Source organism: Carassius auratus, unplaced genomic scaffold, assembly GCF_003368295.1.
Source record: "Carassius auratus strain Wakin unplaced genomic scaffold, ASM336829v1 scaf_tig00011494, whole genome shotgun sequence".
Classification (NCBI taxonomy): domain Eukaryota; kingdom Metazoa; phylum Chordata; class Actinopteri; order Cypriniformes; family Cyprinidae; genus Carassius; species Carassius auratus.
The window spans coordinates 1-20,709 of NW_020524211.1; the positions used below are offsets into that span (position 1 = coordinate 1).

The window sequence follows — 20,709 nt, forward strand, 5'->3', positions numbered from 1 at the left end:
AATACATTACACTTTAATACATAGAAAAATGCTATTTTTAAATGTATAATATTTCACAGTTGTACTGTAGTTATAACACCTTTTAATACTTTGATATGTTGAAAAGTCACAGTTTGTGACATTATTGACATTTGTGCAAAAGTCTTAATTTGCTCTCAGTATAATCTCATTGCTGTCAACCAATAACAGTTGAGATATTAAAGAGATCTCTTTGCCAATTTTTTTCTGTTTTATGGAAATGACAACACACAAATGGACAATAAAGATGAAAATAACCCCCCCCTGGAGCATCCATCTCATCCGGGGTCAGTGTTTGGCCTGATGTGCACTGCACCTGTCCGAGGTTACGCAAACACGCTTTCTCTAGTCTCCAGCCATACCTCAAACACAGGAAACAGATCTGAACAACAGGAAATTCTGCTTATTGCTGTGGCATCTCCAGATAAGACCAACGGTCCCTCAGTGTGTATCTGTGTGTGTCCCTGTCAGCCAGACAATGCCAGAACGATAGACCCTGAAGGTCTACAAAGTCCACATTATCTACTGATCTTTCCCCCTCAAGCAGCTTTCCAACTGGGCCTCACAAAGAGAGAAACAGAAGGTGTTCTCCCTCGCTTACATCTCTCCTTATTGATGGTCGTTGGTACTCTCCTACAGGAAATTCCTAGCTTGTATGCATTGTCTTCTTATTATAAAAATGATTGTTACGGCTCAGAAATATGATTGGGATGAGCCACTTTGGGGCCGTTGTAGGTGATCACTTTCTTTTTCTTTCTACTCACCCGTTTTGGAAGATCTCGGTATCGGATGGAGAAAGCCAGCGCCATGAGTCTCGTAGTCAGACACAAACTTGATGAAGAGCTGGTTCCCAGCGGAGACCACAGGAGAGGGAGCGATCTTCCCACAATACTTCCCAACCAGCTGACCGCTCTCATCCACTCCATCTCTCACCTCCAAATAGTCATATCTGCACAGAGAGAGAAACACAAAGATTAGTTCAGCTAAACTATTAACACTTTTTCTACATAATTTAGCAGGTTAGTTAATTCAGATTCACTTTGCTTTAGTAAACCGGTTCTAAATATCTTTCCTTACAATTATAACTTATACATATTTTTACTTTAAAAACAATGATTAGCTGCTAGTAACTTGAAAATGTGTAGATATATATGTACACATTTTGTTAGGAAAATAAAAAAAGATAATACAAATTATAATACTAATAAGAACTTGATGCATGCATTTTATATTAGATTTGTTCAGTATTTTCACTTTTTTAATACTGTCAATGACCCAGTATCAACATGCAACAAAAGATGTGCAATGAACTAGTATATATATTACTATATATATATATCAAATGATGCACAGTGACACTTAACACAATAATCTACATCGACAAAAATGTATCATGATGTGTGGATGTTATAGAGCTAAAAATGGCATAAGATTGTGATCCTGTTTACATGTCCGTTTGACATTATGTGAGTGGACCAACAGTATGTATGTACAGTAAGTATGAGAAAAAAAAAACAGGTCTTTCTCTATCTCTCTCTCTCTCTCTCTCTCTCACACACACACACACACACACACACACACACACACACACACACAGATGCTCCAGTTCTCCTCAAAATAGAATTTCGACCCTAAAGCTACTGGCTTGTGCTGCCGCATAATTGAGTCTGCGACAGTTTGGAACACTGTTGCACAAACGGCAGCACATGCACACACAAAACCCCCGTGCACACACATATGTGAACTAATATTGTGTCTGTAATACAAGACGGTACTGGGTGGGAGGTCCTGTCTCAGCTAGCGAGCGAGATCGGATGAACAACTAAAGCTGATGTGAATTCTCTTCTGTTTTAAGTCTGTTTGGATGATACGCTCTGCATACTGATATAATAATAGTGAATTTCATTTGGGGGTGGGCTCAGCATGGAACATGATTGACAGCAAGGTCTTGTTTCCATGGCGTTTAATCACCCCTGACACTTGTAACCACATGAACGATGGGAGGAAAGGAGAGCAAAGCATCATGGGGAGTAGAACATTCTATTTCATTTCAAAGAAACGCAGTTTGGTTTCTCCAAGCTTATTAGGGATGCATAAACCAAAGTATTGCTTGTGCATAATATAATTTCATTTCATGTTGAGAGGAGTATTGAAATACTACATATATATTAATTTGCGTAACAGCGTGGATATGCAACAGCAGACCTCCCTGCTCAAGAAAATGGTATATTCCACCTGCCACACATTACAGGAGGAAATGTGTGAAAATTTAATGGAGGTATCGCAGACAGCAGAATGTGTGTCTGTGTGTTAGTGTGTCCAGGGCGGCTATGGGAGGTGTTAAAACTGGGGCGCATCTCATACTGTGCATTCAGTGATATAAAGGTTGGGACGGAATATGAGAAGTGTGCCGCTCTCTGAAATCTGGTCCCCTGAGGGGGCGGTAATGTAGAGATGACTTCACCCGTGTCTCTCCGCTTGGCTGGTCTGATGGAAGAGGCCTAGAACTCCATCAGTCACAGCAGAAGAGAGTGCCACCGCTGTAATGCTATATATACACTGAAAACACACTAAACGCATTTAAACTGACAGGTAAAGAAAGTCTACAGCCTCTGTCAAAAAAAATGCCACACAACTGTACAGTCATGCAAATATGTGAATAAAGAAAGTAATTCACGAAAATGCTAATTATTAAAAAAAATAGGGAAAACCGAGGACCCTTCGAGACCTTTATGACTGTTTGTGTATGAAAAAGTAAGGTTGGCTCAATATTATGTAAGGTTTTTATGTTGATATCTGTGTCACTGACAAATTAAAAATGTAACAATCAAACAATAAATCTAAGCGCTTTATTGTTTGATTGTTACATTTTTAATTTGTCAGTGACACAGATATCAACACAATCTAAACAACCCCATGTGCAAACACATAAACAGACCCAGTGCTCTTTTCAGACAGCTTTGAAGTCTTTGCTGCTCACGTGATATTTGCAGAGCTATGATCTCACTCTCTTTGGCTTGGGTTTGCTGTTTTGTGCTTGGTGCCATTTTTTTGTACATTGTTCTGTTTTTTATTCCCTGCCCTCTTCCTCTTAAGGCCAGCTGTGGAAACATCACTCCTGCACCCACACAAACAAGCTCTGTTCTCCTTTTCTCCTTTATCAGACCTCAGTCTACCTTCGGCCTCATCATGGTACATTTACACAGGAATCCAGCCAATGCACTTACGTTTTTAACTCACTGCCTTTATGGCACAGTGGCCATAAAAAGCAGTCATTAACTCTCCCAAAGACTTCTATTGTTTTCTGTCATCATTCTGGCTTGCCTAGCCTTCTGGTGAGCTTGATTTACTTAAGTTAGGTCAAATGATGCTCTGAGAGACTGTTTTATCAAGATAAAAGGAGAAGACGAAGAGAACAAAAGCTTACAGTGATGGTAATGCTGATCACCAACATCATTTTTGTGCATTTTGGACATTCAAGTCTAAGCATGCTCTAGGAGCAACATCCTTAGTCCTCAAATAAACATAGACTTTCCCGATCACTAAAACCCAGGAAGAAATCATTGTTTGGTGAGAATCTTGTTCAAGGCCCTAGCCCTGACTCTAAAAGACGTAGTTGACTGGTTGATAGGAAGGTTGTTTTAGACATAGACATACATTTCCTTGTTGATGCCAGAAAAACTAGATTTTTAAGTCCTATCTCAAATGTAACATTTCGTCCCATTTGTCATAGGTTTCACTGCACTCATTACAGCCATTATAAGAATTGTGGTCTTTTGCTGAGACTATACTAATTCACACTACCCAACAGTCTATATTTAATTACGTTACAAAAGTGTGGACATAAAAGTGTACTGCAATGGTTTAAGGTGGCATTCGGGACAGGGCCTTTGTTTGGGATAAGTTAGGACTGGGATTAATGCTTCCTTCTTGGGGCCTAGATTTTAGGTCCAGATTATTGCTAGGGTAAGGTTTGGCTTATACATGTATTTGATTGATAGGGATGTTATTCCAGATTCAACAAGTATACTGATTCAGAATATCCTAACCAAATTCACTCTTTTAAGAAGGGAGTACACTTTGTAGCTGATCAGAGACTGGTCTGAACACAGCTTGTGAAGATAATTTGGTTTGGTAATGTGTCACACCAAGCTCAAGATGGAGAACATCAGTCTTGTTAAGATCTTTCGGTTCTGCTCTCTCCTTCCTCTTTCAGCTGGTAATTTCTCCCTGCTCTTACGGCTTTCTGAATTATACCTCCACCTAGACACACACACACACACACGCAAGCACAGATTTTCTCTCTACTTTAAATCCCACATAGGCAAAGCCAAGCGTGACCAGACCTTTGAAAAATTGATTCAAGCGTTATCCATCCAAAGATTTGTGGGTTTAAGAAGTCGTTTCGTCCTCAGTGGTGCGGTGAGAATCAAAGGTGTGTTATCGGATTTCAACAGTCTGTCACAGAATCACAGTCACTGTTGCACAACCAGCGGAGTTAACATTATACTGTACTACAAGCTCTCTCAAGACATCCTTTTTTCTGCAGCTTTGAAAAATGGCAGGCTTCTTCTCCCTGCCCGTAAAGTCTTAGCACCTGCAGAGATCTTGTTTTTGGCATTTTTTAGTCAGGCGCGGCACTTGTTCCCTAACACAGATGGACCTTGTAAAGCTGGAGTGGGAGGTATTAGAATAAGATGCAGATGGAACTGCAGTAGTCGCCTCAAGGCCAGTGCTGCTTATGAAAAAATGTCTTCAAGCATTCTAGCCACATTCTCATTTCTGTTTTTAAAGACTACTCGGCACAGGCTGCGAACAGTTTCATTCCATTCCACAAGCTCAGTGGATCCTCAGTGCCAACTTGGCCCTGCTAATCATCTGCAGGGCATTGTGGGATTGACTGCAGAGGCCATTTTGCATTCAGAGAAAGACTTTTTCCCAGAGCTCTGTGTAGAACAGTATTTGCTAATCCATTTCTTTGGGAACTTGCGGAACTGTGAAATGGAGTTTGTTAACAGATCAAGACAAAACAGCAGGGACCAATTTTAAAATGGAGTTTGGACCCTGAAGCCAAAAAGAGAGGTGTAAAGCATTCTCATCAAGTATAGAATCCCAATTTCTCAGACCAGACACCACTCCACCTGCCCCAGGTCTTACACCACCTCCTCGCTTCTCCAGGTTTCCGCCTGCTTCATTTTACGACCCCAGAAGAGACAGCGGACAGATTGTTTTTAATGCATCCCCTCCCCACCTTTTGGCCACTGGACTGTTGTTAGGGATTGTGAACCTCCAAGAAGTCTCTAAGGGCCCTTTGTGCGCGCGCTCACACACACACACACACACACACACACTTTCAACCATAATAGTGATGAAAATAGCCTGCCAATCCAAAGGGGAAATTAAAACAAAAAGGATGAATCTAATTCTCAGAGACCTTTGCTTCATTGCCTTGTGATGTTAACAGACAACCCTGTCCGCAGGGATAGTAATGACTACACAACCCAGAACGTTCAGAAAGGTAGCCCTTACTTGCACGCCTGGGGTTAAAACAATCAACCACAAGCTAACAATTTATCATAGGTTCTGGAATTTATAGTGTCTGTTACTAGCCAGAACACACTGATACGTTCACCCCCCGTAAGCATTCACAGTAACAAAATATGACCGAGATGACGCCAATCTCCAGCATGATCTACAATAGAGCAGAACACTTTATCCATCACCATAGGGAAAGATTAGGTTCGATGTGCCCTTTTCAAAACAATCACTCTTTTCTCATCTCTTCCTTTGAGATGGATGAGAGGATATTCAAGTCATCATTGTCCTCAAGAAAGAGTAAACAAGTAAAGCCTTGAACAGTTCATCATGTGCAAAAAAAAAAAGAAAAACACCACCAAACTGAACGAGGCTAACATTTCCATGCAGGAAGCTGGATTTATTCTTTTTCTATTTTAACACCTCAAGCCTTTAGGCGGAGAAGGTAGCAGCTCGCTCACCATAACTGTCTACCGTTCTCCATAGTATGTGACAAGCGCTAACCAATCCTACTGTAATGGGCTCCTGCAGCCGCTAGCTGCCTTTGGAACGATAATAACCTCATTGCTGTCACTCAAAATGTTGGTGAGACATACAAAAAAATAAATAAATTGGAACAGGGGGTGGGACCAGAGTGTGTTACAACAGTACAGAGAATGAAAACACTCCCTGATGGAGTTATTAGCTTACATGTGACTGTTGCAGCGTGTAGAGGGAGGGACCATGACTTGAGGCTATGGCTAAGAAGTTAGCCCTGAGTTTTATGATAACTGAGCTTAGTGGTGCTTTTGTTTATTTTTTTTACTATACTGTATCTTTTGAAATGGCTGGTTGAAATAGGTTCTATGAGCAGCCAAAATAATATTTACACAAAGAAAAATGAGAAATGAGACTTGAGTGTGAAAGTACGTTTACAAAATGCATTTGTGCTGTTGGCCTTAAATAGACTTTGTCTTCTGAACTGTTCCCAAATTCTTGCCAACATCAGAATTAATAGAAAATTAAAAACAGGTGCAAAGAATACCTATTCCTCAGTGACAGATGTGTCTATCCAAACATCCACTCTTCATCCTTCATCCCCAAACCCAAGTGATTAGAATAGCACCATTTAATAATGGGTGGTACAGAGCACATGTGGTGTAGGGCTGGTGAAGGGTGTGGACATGTCAAGCGGTTCAATACTCTTCAATTCTGTGAGAGTAAATTACTCCATCCCATCCGCAGTGGCCACAATCACAGAGAGGTCTAAAGCATCATGCTTAATCCATGAGACATATTTTAAGATGCTAATCAATTTTGAATGGGTGCAGTGCAGGAGACCGTGCAACACGCTATCATAAATGGCAATTATTATTAACATTGATGGATTAAGCGTGTCCGCATTCATTAGCACTGCTAATTAGGCAGTTCAGAGAGACACGCATTCCCAACAATCACATTAATGAATTCCAGTATTTTGAGGATTTTGAGAATTTTGATTATTGCATACTGTACTACTAGCAGTTTCCCTACAGTCTTTAATAATAGGCAAATAACCAGATAAAAGAAGCAGAAGTTAAGAAGTTCTGAGAAAGAATAACATAAGATACAATAATGCTCTGGAAAAGTTTTGAAATGTGCAATCACATAGCAAGCTTTCCATTTTTTTCTTGTTTACACCTCTGAGACAAGCACTCGTCCTTCCTTTTCCAAATCCATTCATTTTTGCCACGAAATAAAAGACAAAGAGGCCACTGTGCTACCACTAAATTATTAATTCTCCTACACAATAGTGAATGTCAGCAAACAATTCTGTTTCCCCTCGTTCCATCATCTGTCATTATCCATGTAAGCAATTTTGCTGGAAAACAGAAAGCTTTATGGTTTAGTATTCAAAGAATCACAGAAGGCATATTAGATCCTAAAATGCCCTCATTTAGAATCTAACATCCTGTTCTCGTTGGAGGAAGGGGCAAGAGCAATTAATTAGAGTTCTGCCCGGGGGGCAAAATGGCAAATATGCATTTACTGATTAAGTCAAACACATACACTAAGCGAGCCACAGCACAGAGCTCGGTTAGGCTTCATCAGAGTGCCACACTTCTTCGCTAATGTACAATTCCCAAATGATCCAATATAAACACAGCTGAAGTAGCTTGAGGAAGTTCTGTCTTCAACCAGCAGGGCAGGATGGATATCTGTGCATCATCCACTGACAGGATATGATGAGGAACTGCATTAAATTGGCTTAACTTTACCTCAGAGATTTAACCTCAGTGTAGCAATGACATGGTGGAGGAAGCTGCTGCAAACCTGCTGCAATTTAGGAAGATTACATTATTAACTTGGCTACAGCTAAACAATGTTAAAAGTTAACTGCAGAATTTTATGTGCAAAATGTATAAGTATACAGTTCGATGAATTCAAAGGCAGTACTTAAATTAGGTCGCCACTTGATGTCATGTGCTGATGTCCAAATGTTTTGAGAACCAGTGCTGTGTGATTATATTTAGGCCTACATGGAATTAAGCTAAAAATGCAATCTAAATAATATCAGTAGTCACAGTTGTTGTACATAGGAGAGAAAGAGTGAACAAAAATCCACTTTTGTACAAGAACAGGACAATGGAAAAAGAAATTGCACTATGTGGTGTACAAGGGACACAGGTCTTTATTCAGTCTCTGTCAGTGGCCATTACTAAGAGAACAGCCAGCATTTGTCCCACCTTGACATCTGATAAGGGGTATTATTACTGAGCCAGAGTGGCCCCTGCACTCGGGAGATAGGTCCATGGTCAAGAAGATGAAAAGTCAAGCTATAGTAAAGGACATGGATTGAGTTTGAGGTGGAGGGAGGTAGCTGGCGGGGGTCAGGGGCACATGAGCACTTCCCTCTATTAAAAATACCACCCCCCTCTCAGCAATTTTCAGCCCAGTGTCTCCCACCTTTGGGCTACCGCTGATTCGGCAGTGGTAGAAGGTGACATGAGCCTCCTCTAATGAGGACTAAATTTATTCCTATTATGTGTAAAGAGAATCAGGGTCAGCATTAAGGTAATACATTTTGCTATGCTAATTACAATACTAATTATTCTGAGATATATAACAAGATCCCACGAGCTAGAATGTCTGACCCATGTCACTAGTCCAACAGCAAAAAAGGTCAAGAACAGACAATTGTTATGGATGTATATATAAATGCATTATTAAATAAAATAACTCATAAATCAACTTTCGGCATAGACATAAACTGATGACATGGATATGACCTAGTGACTTTCAGAGTAGGGTTAAAATCAGTCACAAATGATGACTGTTCTCGTACAGTATGAAACAATGAGTTTGTGTAAAGAAAACAACCATTACTATACTATCAGGCCCAAATGTATACTGCAATCTAATATGTGCTCTCTAGTTAGTAATTAACAGAAACATTAGGGAGGTCAACTAGAGGTAAACCAGTGGGTGGCGTTCGTGAAAGAGGTAGGCAGAAAGAGAAAGACTGAGAAAGAATGAACTAAAGGCTTATGGACGTGAGTCCCCCAGGTCTACGTACTGGGACACTTGGAGTTCCCCCAACTGTCACGTGTCCAGTTTAATTTCTTTCTTCCAGATGAAACTTTGCTTATAACTGCACTGTGAGTAGTTCAATTAACTTGCTTTCCTTGCAAGTCTTCATGTCTTTGTTTCAACATCTTGTCATTTGACTAGTTTCCTTACTCTTTTGGTGTCCTTATTGATTATCACAAACATTTTCACATGATATCATTCCTGTCAGTTATCTTCAAAGGGAATGCAAGTTCCTGGAAATACACACTTTAGAGGGTACACACTGAGACGGGCAGGTGGTGTGTTGTTTTCTTTCCATTGCAATTCCGGTGCATTCTTCTGTAGCCCGGGAAATGTGCTTGTGTCAAAGTGTGTGCATGCATATGTGTGGTGTCTTGTCGTGCGACAGTTTAATAAAAGTACCAATGCCAAGGATGATGCCAAAGTTTAGAGGGCAAAATGACCTCTCCATTCACAAACCCACACTGCCACTGCCAACTTGGAGACCTCGTGAAAGATAATTAGCTCAGTATGCATGCTATGACCAGCGGACCTGCTGGAAACTGGAGGAGAGGATAGGAAAGGAGGGACTGACAGACTTAAGCTGGCATCGAGGCTGAAACATTACAAGACCACAAACATCCCACCAAGGGGTTGATTTAAAAACAGGTCAGTTTGCAGCTTTTGGGACATGTGCTATTTAAGTACGAATTATAGTGTGAGAAAAGTACCACATTCGCACACAAACAAACCTCCTAAAACGAACACCAGCCTGCTGAAAGACAAGACCAGGAGAAAAGCAAACAAAAGGGGCGGGCGAGCGGTGTGTGAACTGCCTCAGCTCAATCAGAGAGAGCCTTTGCCCCATTCATCACTGTCTCTTTCCAGCCATCAAACGCACTACCAGCACCGTCGCAGAGAAAACGAAGACGGACTGCCTTCTGCTGCTCTCAAACTGAAGCAAAACAAATACAATGAGATGAAAGTTAAGTTCTTAAAACAAGATCTCAAAGCCTAAACTAACAACATCAAAAAACACAACATTTTCAGAAACAGAACCTGAAAAACTAAATTTGCCTTAGCGTGGGGCCCAAGTGGAGCTGAACCTGATCAAACCTAAATCCCCCTCCAACTGGTCCCCTAAGCTCAGAGCGGTGTGGGCTGAACCATAGCTGGGCAGGAGCCCCATCAATCAAAAATAAAGGGCCATTTGCGGCTCTGGCAGCAAACTAAACAAGGCCAGCATGTGCAGACATGGTGCATTAGCTCTACAACAGGATCACATCAATTAAAGCTTAGGTCCTTCTCTCTAGGGGATCTTAAAAAACCAGGTTGTCTCAAATCAGATCTTTAACCAATCTTGCTGAGAACCTCAACTCTTGGTTCCTAAGCAGTGGTTATTTCCCCTCATTCACTCTCTCTCTCTGTTTCTCGTAAGTTCTTGGATTCCATATTTGGGCCCCTGCATGGAAACATTCTGCCCTGTTGCTAATGAGCTTCATCTAAACAAACTCAGGGATTTCTGTTCCACTGCATCTTTACACGTGTAATGCAGCAGTTCAGACATGAAGAACTTTTACTTTCCGTAGATTAATCCTTTTCCTGTGCTGTAATATTTCATATTGCTATTGCTAAATGATATCTCATACTTAAGGTTACATTTTATTAGACAAAAATGTAAACGCCCATGCATTTATGCACATTATAATTTTTTGGCATACACCAGCACACATACTGTATGGCCTCCGAGCTAATTGACTGATCAACGGTTTTTCTTTGACAACAGATTTCCTTACCTTATTTTTTTTATTATTATATCACAAAGTAATATCTTCAAATCTTAATCCAGTGGTGAGATTAACAAATTCTTCTTTGATCATGTAACTTGTAATCATGTAAAGATCTACTCAAGAACATCTGGGCTGGAACAAAATGGAAATGAGCAAGATTTTCTCAGCTTTGACGGCTCACCGCAGAATACAGAAATTTCCATTCTGGGAAATCTGTTCTGTGTGGAAATCTGGGGAGACCTTGCCAAATTCTCCTTAGAAACTTCATCATTCTTTTGTAAGTGAGAGAATTTTGAGATTTGCTTCTGTGCTTTACTGCAACAAGGGAGGAGGTTCGCAGCTACTTTGGTCTAAGCTGCATTTATCCAACTATAGCTCGCACATCCTGTCGTGTTTTTATTTCAATCTTTTACTTTTTACATCCTATCCATCCATCTGCCTCCTCCATCTCCTCACTTTCTAACACTTTCTCCCTTTTCTCCCCACTTCCCTACTTCATCACTCTCTCCTCCTCTCATTGATAAGCTCACGCCGAGCGGCGAAGTGCCTAGGCTTTCTGAGAGAGAGACGGAGCGCGAGAGAACGAGGAGGACATGAATCAAGCCAGTGACAGAACAGCAGGGAGGACAGCAGATGTCACTGAGAGAGAGAGAGTTTCAATCAGCCTGTCCTTCCAACACACGGGCCAAGGTGAAGCTCTTTAGCAGCAGAAAACCCCTTGCCCTGACGCACACATGCAGGAATATACACACCGCTTTAATCTTTCTCATTAGCCGGACCACTTTACAACCTCAAGTTTCTCAGAGTCATGTGAGAGGGTTAGAGGGCCAAGGAGAAAATGAGGTGATGAAATGCTTGCCCAAGAGTGGGAAAATGCATGACTGTGGAAAATGCAGAACACAAACAATTATTTCAGAGCTATAAACTGAATGTGCATAACATAGCTCAGATAACACGCTACTGGATGAATTTGATGAGAAAAAATTCACACTGAAAATCTGATTTTATCTCAAATCTGAGCATAGTCTGAAACATTGTTGAGATCTCCTCGAGAAGACTCTCTTTATTGATTTGTAGAAACGTTTAACATAAAAAAATAAGAATAAAATAATATAAAAACACATATATACATACAATACACATACACGTCAAAACAATGGTACACCAATATCCTGAAGTGATGCATGTTAAACCAAGTTACACAGAAAATAGATTCGGATCAGCTTCTTTTTAAAATCCTATAAAGGGATTCCATACTAAGGAATTCCCTTAACAATATATGTGATCTTTTTAAGAGCCAAGCAATGAGACAATTCTTGTAATCATTGTGTAAAATAAGGGCTTTTTATGTATTCCCAATGACAAGCTACTATAAGTTTTACTTGTAATAATAGAATATCAACATTTTCTTATCAGAGCTAGTTAAAGTGCAATTTACAGGAAAATATTTAGTATACAGGGTTCAGGACATTTAGGAACATTGTGCTTTAACAACAGAGACAAAAAAAAAGTCTAAAACTTTTTCCCAAAAAAAGTTGCACTTGGGGACATTTCCATAAACAATGGTTTAAAGTTCCTACTTCTAGATTAAATTGTATGTTTAGAAGGCATTTTTCAATAAGATTGCCTAACAATAACTGTTTTCAAACAGGTTTTACAAAAATATGTCATTGGTCGACCAGACACATAGCCACACCCCAAACTCATGCCATTGGTTAAAACGGTTGCTATGTTAATCTGGTCAGGATTCTCAAACAAACAGCAATGTTTTGAAAGCACTACAGAGCCTTCAACATCTTTTTACAGTTTGGTTTCTCTCCTGTTCTCAACAGTAAACGTTAGCCTATGTGGGCACTATTGTGTATGTTTTTCAATGTTTATGCCTCATTCTCCATCTGGACTGGCTTTAGTAACACCACCTCTCTCTTGCTTCATATGACAGCTGCTGCCTCCTTTCCCTGTACCCAGAATCCAGCACAGATCCAGAACAAATATGATTTAGGAGCAGTCTAGAGACAAGAAACAACCTCCCGACACAGTGAACTACTCAGTGCGGTAGCAAAAAGTCCCTGCTTTGTGGTCTGCTTTCTGTCTGTTTGGTGACACAAAGCACATCAGCCATTAAGAGAAAAAATGCCATCTTTGTAAAACGAAACAGGAGCGGTACACCTGTTTTAGGAGCACAGAGTCGGGCACAACTCTCTACCTCTCATCAACAGCTCACTAATGACCCGCTGCTGGTTTTGATCATACGATTGCATCCCTGACCCTCCCTAACAATAGATCGCCATGCTTATGTTTGTTAACAGGGGCCATAAGTATTTAAAACAATCTCTGTCAGCCCAATCCTCCACTGCCCAGAGGTCAAAGCATTCCCTAAACCCTCTAAAAAACCTCATCGTTTAGGATGAAAGGAGGTCTGTTGCATTCCATACTTCTTTGGTTTTCCCTTCCGTGACAACCGCTGATGAATGTTCATGCCATACGGCTCTCTCTGTGTTTACTCGTTGTGGAGGAGTGGAGAGGGCCAGCGTTAGGTGTCTGGAAGAAGCATGGAGAGTTACGGCCATTCCCAGCCTGGCTATGGAACCTCTCAGTGGGGGAGAGGAGACTCACGGGCCCCTGTTCCACTGGAGCCCACGCAAACAATGGATCAAGACCTTGCCTGAGTGGAAGAGTCGTGTTGATATTCAAACACTTGTGAGATCTACTGTTTTACCCTTTCTCTTCTTATCCTCGGTTTCTCAGACACACCATTATTAAACATCAACAGCAGGGCATCCGAGCAACTGAATGGTAGCGGAGCCATTGAGCGTGTATCTACTGTATATGAATTAACCCTAAATCTTCTTTATGAACTAAATCAAAGGCATCTACTGTTAGAGTCTCCATGACTAATCAGCTTTGTCCCAGTCTCCGAGCAGCACAGATCCAGGATGTGTGGTTTGTTTGGCCAGCAAAGACTGTATTTGCTCTCTCTGCAGGACATGTGGCACTTTGTGGGCTGACCCAGCAGGGCGGCGCTGAAGGTTGGTCACTGTAAAGCTGTGCTTTCTGACTTAGGGTTAGCTGAGGGCCTTTTACTGGCCTCCTTTGGGACCAATCTTGAGCAAGCATTCTCTGAATGCCATCTTGACTATTCACAAGAGCAAACACATGCACAAATCCAAACAGACCGGCCATTATTGTGCATTCTCTGACTAGGTACAAAGAATACTGCTTCAAGCAGTAAAGCTGATCTCTTTTGAGAGCAAAGCTACACTCTGTACTTTGCCACGTTTCAACAATTCCTCCATCCAATGCATCCCTTCACCACTTCAAGACAGGAATGTAACAATCGGGAGGAAATGTTTGACGGTTTTGTTTGGTCAACGGATTGGGGCGCATCAATGATTCATAGTGCTGTCAGAGAAATGTTTTATCAGGAGAGGGAGGCCTCTGACACAACACAGTGCACACACACACACACACACACACACACACACACACACACACACACACACACACACACACACACACACACACACACACACACACACACACACACTCACACTATGACCTCACTGAAGTCCATCTGCTTTAACAACATTAAATACACCAGTGTGACAATCTACAATGTTGTCCTCCCCTTTTTTGTAAAATGAACTTGCAGTCCATCCAGGTCATTTTATCAGAACAGAAAATAAATATATTCAAATATTACAAATAGTCAATTATATTTATCTAAATATTCAATCAAAAGTAAATAAAAAAACATCTCTCAATCTGTCCATTTGTTCCGGTCAGAAACAAAACATGCCAGAGATCATCACATGCATGCAACACCCAGTGTTGAGTCTGATCCGGCAGCTGCTTCTTTTCACAAGTGGACACGAAGCATTTCTTGTTTGCTTTGTTGATAACGGACATGTTATGCTGAGCATGTGCGTTCCATTTGTTGCTAATTAGATTGCTAGCGGTGCACTGAAGTGTGTGTTGTAGCTTCCCTCGCTCGGCAGTCCATCTGATAAAGAAGCCATTTCGGCCATCAACAGTTTCCATTATGCAAGATGCCCTTAATGTGTGTCCAGCTGAATCTGGGAGTCAAAAAAAAAAACTATTCTGCAGAAACCAGATCCACCAAACAGATGTGTATCTGGTCTCCGAATTGAATTAGCAATAGAAGTGGTGGTGGTGGGGTGTCAATCTCTGTCGCTCATAACTTCAGCCTATCACGACCGAAATTACTGAACAACTTTAAATTTGTTTTAATGGCTGTTCTCCACAGCAATTTAAAATGATAGATGTAAGTGGGGAGATTATAGAGTGGCACTGAATGCTGGTGAATGGCACACGCTGCCTCGGAAGGGGAAATACAACCGCAGCACGTTTTAGGGAGGGAAAGAAAGCCCTGAAGCTGAGTTCTAAGGGCATGAGTGTGTCTTCAAGTTAGCACTTAACGTAACTTGTACTGCTGTTTTATGAACCACATGCAAAGTCATAATGCAAAACCATATGATAAACAAGCATTTTGGAGATACAGATGAAGGCATTAAATGACTGCTTAAGAATTTAAAGCAAGCACAAAACGACATTCACAACTTACTTATATAGTTAATTAGGTAGTTGGATGTGTTTCAGGGGTGGAACAAGCTGTTATATTTTAATCGATTTTTAAGATATTTGGATTAAAGAGCATTAGTGAATCATGAAAAAATGGCTAGTATACACTTTGTCCAAAAAACTGCAGAAAGTTAGAAGCACTCAACGATCTCAAATTGCAATTATGAAGTGTTTTCCAATCCTAAACAGTTCCCAGTACACTTTCAAGAGCTCACATTAAACTCATTTATATCCTCTGACTTCCTCATGAGCTAAACTTGCAATTCTTTAGCTTGACTTGTTTCGAACACAGACAAACCATTGCTGGATAATATCATTAGGAGGGCTCATTATGTCCTCACCATGTGTCTATCCATGCTCCATTCGCTCCAATGTGTGTGTGTGTGTGTGTGTGTGTGTGTCTGGTCGTTTCTGGGCAGCGAAACCTGAACTCTCAGAAGAGACGGACCCCCTATGAGCAGACAGCACGGGGTCATCTGGGGCTGTAAATCTCTGTAGGTTTACAGAGACATAAAAAGGTAAAGATCCTGATAAACGGTGTCATTAATAAGCGGCATTCAGCGAACACAAAGGACTCCAGGAGGAAGACTATCTGGGTGGAGGGGATACAGTCACAGAGTCAGCCACACTCTGACAGTACAATGACGTCCCTCAGACCGCCAGCACAAACAAAGGAAACAGACGGATGGAGAAGGAGAAAGAGAGGAGAGAGAGAGAGAGGACTGGAAACAAGCTGCACCAACCAAACCACGTGTCCACTGTTGAATCATGAAGTTAAAATACAAAACTAGCTGTCAATACCTTATTGTTTCACCTTTTGGCACCTGCCAGCACAATGTGTAGGGGAAACTCCAACACATACAAGTGTTGACTTAAATTGTGTTATTTTTAACACATTTACACAAGAGTAAAAAATAAATGCTTTTGGAAAACCAACTGTAGATGAAATCAGCACTAAAGGAAGCCAAGCACACATGATGGTGTCTGCTCCACACCAGCTGAACGTCTTCACACACTCAAGCAGCACCAGCAGGTGGCGCACCTCCACACCAAATACTGCACACTGAACACTTACTTGCACTCTCTGTCTTCCAGGTCAAAGTGTGGGTTGAAGTTGATCAAAATCCTCTGGTTCGGTCCTGGAGCTGTAATCACCCATGTGCACTTCTGAGACGGGTAGTAAGACACCGGGTAACCGGGTGAAGTCAGGTAATTTGCACTACTGATTCTGATATTGTCCCCACATTTGTCTGAAAGAAAAGAAAATACAAATAAAACATGCTGAAATTCTGGGCACCAACATAGCTGAACCAGGTTTATCAGAAAGATCATTCTGATCGGCCAGTCGCACCATCTGAGTCTCACCAACCAACACCTCACAACTACTGTAGAGAAAGTGAAAATAAAAACTGTTTCCATGCTGCAAACACATTCTACGTTCAATGTGACACTGTCTTAATAGTTTATTATTACACCTAATACAGCAGCACTACTGTAGTTTGACATAAGAACGACTATGCCATTTCTCTCCAGACATTTACTAAAATAGAGAAAAGCTCCTCTAGTCATTTCTTGACCTATTTCTAAGCTCTAAATAAAGGCTTGATATTTTCGCCTACATTTAATGTCATTATGTGGGAGGGAAGCATGACCTTTGTCTCTCTCATATTTTATTTATTTGCTCTTTCAACCACTCTACAGCTGATCAACACTGAATTTTAATCATATCCATAAACAACACACAAACTTTTGGAGCCCCACATGGCTCACGGTGTAACGGACATGTTTACATATCTACACTCACTTTTATTTAAAAAACATGAACACATTTAGACTGAAAATATGATCGCTTCAGTGTAAAACTGCCTGCATAACATTTATGCAATTATAAAAACGACTCAAGATATTTAAGTCTCAAGAATTTAAGTGTCAATAATTTTCTCAATGCAAGTTTAATGCATTCAAAAAAATAATAGAAATACCTGTAAATTACTTTTTTGAGGCTTTTGTGTTGAGGTTAATATTGCTGAGAGTGAATTGTGTCCATATAATCACTCTAAACGCTCAGAATTTGTTATTTTTAATCATTATTTTAATTCTAGACTGTAGCCTACTATATACATAAGATAATCTACACATTAAGTGACTAAAGAGACAAAAAACACATGCAAGTGAGCCCAGGAAATTTCACCTGGATCCTTCAAGAGTTCACATTGTGTGACTTTAGCAAAATACTGGACTGGAAAATACATGACTTATTACAATAAAATGTCCAAAAGGGCCCAATCAGTAATAATTTTCACAAAGTTTATAACTATAATTAGTTATACTAGTATTTAACTAAACTTATTCACGACTAATTGGGCTTAAAGTTATTAGACGAACAGAAAACTTTAGGTAGCACTTAAAAAAAAAAGTTATTAATTATCTTAATAGAATGATATAACTTAACAACCATCTAATTCGTAATTAAGTTATTTTCAAATATGAATAGAGTATATACGGAAATGTGTTTCATTACATTTTGTAAAATTCAAAGCACACGTCACTTTCATCTTTTAAGAAATATAAGGTAACACGCCTAAATATGCTGATGGTAATAAATAATGTCAATGAATAATATAATGTAAAATAATAAGACATGTAATAAATATTCACCTTTTTGCGAACAATACTATTAGTAATTTAAATGATTTTAAAAAACATCTTATCCTGCGAACACATTTGTCCACGGTCAGTGCTTTTATAGTACAGCGGGAAGAACTGGATAAAATGATTTGACATGTTTCCAGTGTCAGAAACAGCAGCAGGTGAGAGCAGGTGACCAGTCTGAAGAGGAAACCCCTCCTTTATAGGCTTTCCCCATCTAATCCCACGAAAAAGTCATTTCTAAGTTTCTGTTGACACTCACCGTTTTTGAAAGCACTGACGATGAGAAAGATTCCCGTGAAGAGGATCAACACTAATCCACAATGCATCCTCGATTCCTTGAGTTCTGCGTGTGAAAATATTCAAAATGTGAACAATGAAGGAAAAAGAAAATCCGTAAATGGTTGAACAGGGGTAATTCCTCTCGTTCGCGGGGAAGGAGACCAAAAGAAGGCGTAAAAGGGTCTGCGCGCTGATGAAATGCGGGGTTTTGTGCGTCTTCAGGTCGCGTGCATCCTGCCATTCAGCTCTGGTTTCCTCTGCGCTCTCCCAGCCGCGCTCCTCTCTCCTTGGCCATTCCCTTCAGCCTGTTAAAGAATGACAGAAAAGACGTTGCAGCTCCGCGAAATAGACGAACAGACGTGCGTAATCCTGTGCGTAAAGTGAGAGCGAGAGAGAGATCGCGTGTAGATAGACTTTGGCTAAAAGTGGCTTGGAGACGCGAATCAGTCTGCGCGTAGTAACCCGGCGTTCTGCTTCGTCTCAAAATCTGAGTGAGGAGCACAAACATCTGGCGATTGGCTTTGCCATAACAGCGTCTTAAACAAGGGATACACCCCCTAAATTACGCTTCCCTTCTTCCCAGAGTGTGTTGCTCTGCCGTGTGCCAGACGCGCAGGGCTTTCTCATTGGTTTGATTACACATATGCAAAGCCCGACCTACACGGAGCCCAACCTCTCGTATATAAGAGCCCAAGACCTCTGTGAGACACTCCAGCCCTCGCAGTCGCGCGCCGTGGAAGGGTGACACGGCTGCTGTCCTTTACATCAAGCGACAATTGAACTTGCTGACCAAAATAACTAACTACAGTCAGTACAATAACAGCAGCGACGTTTAGCTCTCAAAACGAGCCACTGGATGGATTTTATAGCTACACGGAAACCGTCTCAAATAAGGAGTAAAAGTAATCTGCCATTTATTTTTTAATCGACATTGTTTCTTATTTGAATCGTATTTAATTTATATTATTTTAGTATGTATTTTCTCCATATTTTATGTCTTTCCGTATTCGTACACATCCAAACACAAAATTAAAGACGAAACGAACGAACATTAGTATAGTTCCACCAGCTACCAGCGCATGACGTATTATTATTATGAATATAGTTTTTATAATTTAATCCAGAACTTTGTTCAATATTGCACAGTTCTGACCAACAGGAGGATTAATTATACACATATATGGAAATATGTGCATATTGGGGCAACCTGCTTTTTCCTTTAAAGGGTTTATCACACTGAAATATGAAGCAACCAGGTCTCGTTACACTGCATGGTGCGTCAAAGCGCGCGCTTCATCCATAAATACGAACAGGAGCGTCGCGCGAGGGGACTTGCGCGTTACGAGCATATGGACAGATGAAATGCACGGTCGCGTTGATTTCGCTTCCGTCCTTATTCTAAACGGAATATGTTTGTCACTTCAACCTAATCCTTTCTGCTTAGACAAACAGTCAGCACTTGCCTACAAGCTGTCAAATCCGTTATCGTTCCGTGAAGTACGAGAAAATCCGTGTTGTACAGTCTCCTCAAATCCATAAACATCAGCTCCGGAGCCGATCGCGTCTCCCTCTCCGAAACCGAGTCAGTCCTTTCCACCTCCGCGTGTAGGCTTCTATCTATCCTTCATTTGGCTCTGTGCAGCAACCAGGAGTCACAGACAGCTGTCGCAGCCTACAGAGTCAGGCTGAAGTCTTCAAGTGGACGTGGGCTGTCTCGTGCACTCATCCAGAAGTCCTGCGCTCCGCCGCGCGCCACGGGCTCCGCGAGAACGCGAGTCCATCTAGACTCATGCCTCATGCACGCCCTGTTCCCCGGCAAGCCGCCTACACATCCACACTCTCCTCTTCACAGAATCTGAGCACACTGGATGCAAAATAATCAGAATTTAAATACATCTTAGTCGCAATCGTTTGGAGATCACATCGCAACTTATTCTCAACAAAGCTTGCAGTTCATACTAAACTGTATTTCGTCTCGGATTATATTGCATGCCTATCTGAACCTTTAGCAAAAGTGGACCTTCCGTTAAAGTGGGTCAAAGAGGTTTTATGACCGATTGCCCGTCTCTGAAGATAATCAAATGTAACAGTCATTGATAATTGTCTCGGGGTTCTTTGTGATGCTGAGCGAGCACATGATGGAAGAACCATCCTACAAATGATTTATGGTGCTTTTCAAATGATTATTGGATTAGAAAAGGTCTGTAGGCTGCTTGTGAGGGTTTGTGCCATCTCACTTTAGCTGAAGATGTAACGTGGGACACCTGTAACAAATCATAAAACATACAACATTTGGATATTTCCT

General features: G+C 40.9%; 1 protein-coding gene across 1 annotated transcript; it reads right to left on the reverse strand.

Annotated features, from left to right (window-relative positions):
- Positions 1 to 782: 782 nt before the first annotated feature.
- LOC113073165 (neuropilin-1a-like) lies at positions 783 to 19,785 on the reverse strand (the record flags this gene model as incomplete). The annotated part of the gene is made up of 3 exons (XM_026246039.1): positions 18,385 to 19,785; positions 16,549 to 16,723; positions 783 to 967 (listed from the first exon to the last, which is right to left on the reverse strand). Coding segments are annotated over exons 1-3 (427 nt in total), but the record flags the coding sequence as incomplete, so codon positions are not given.
- Between the last annotated feature and the right edge of the window lie 924 nt (positions 19,786 to 20,709).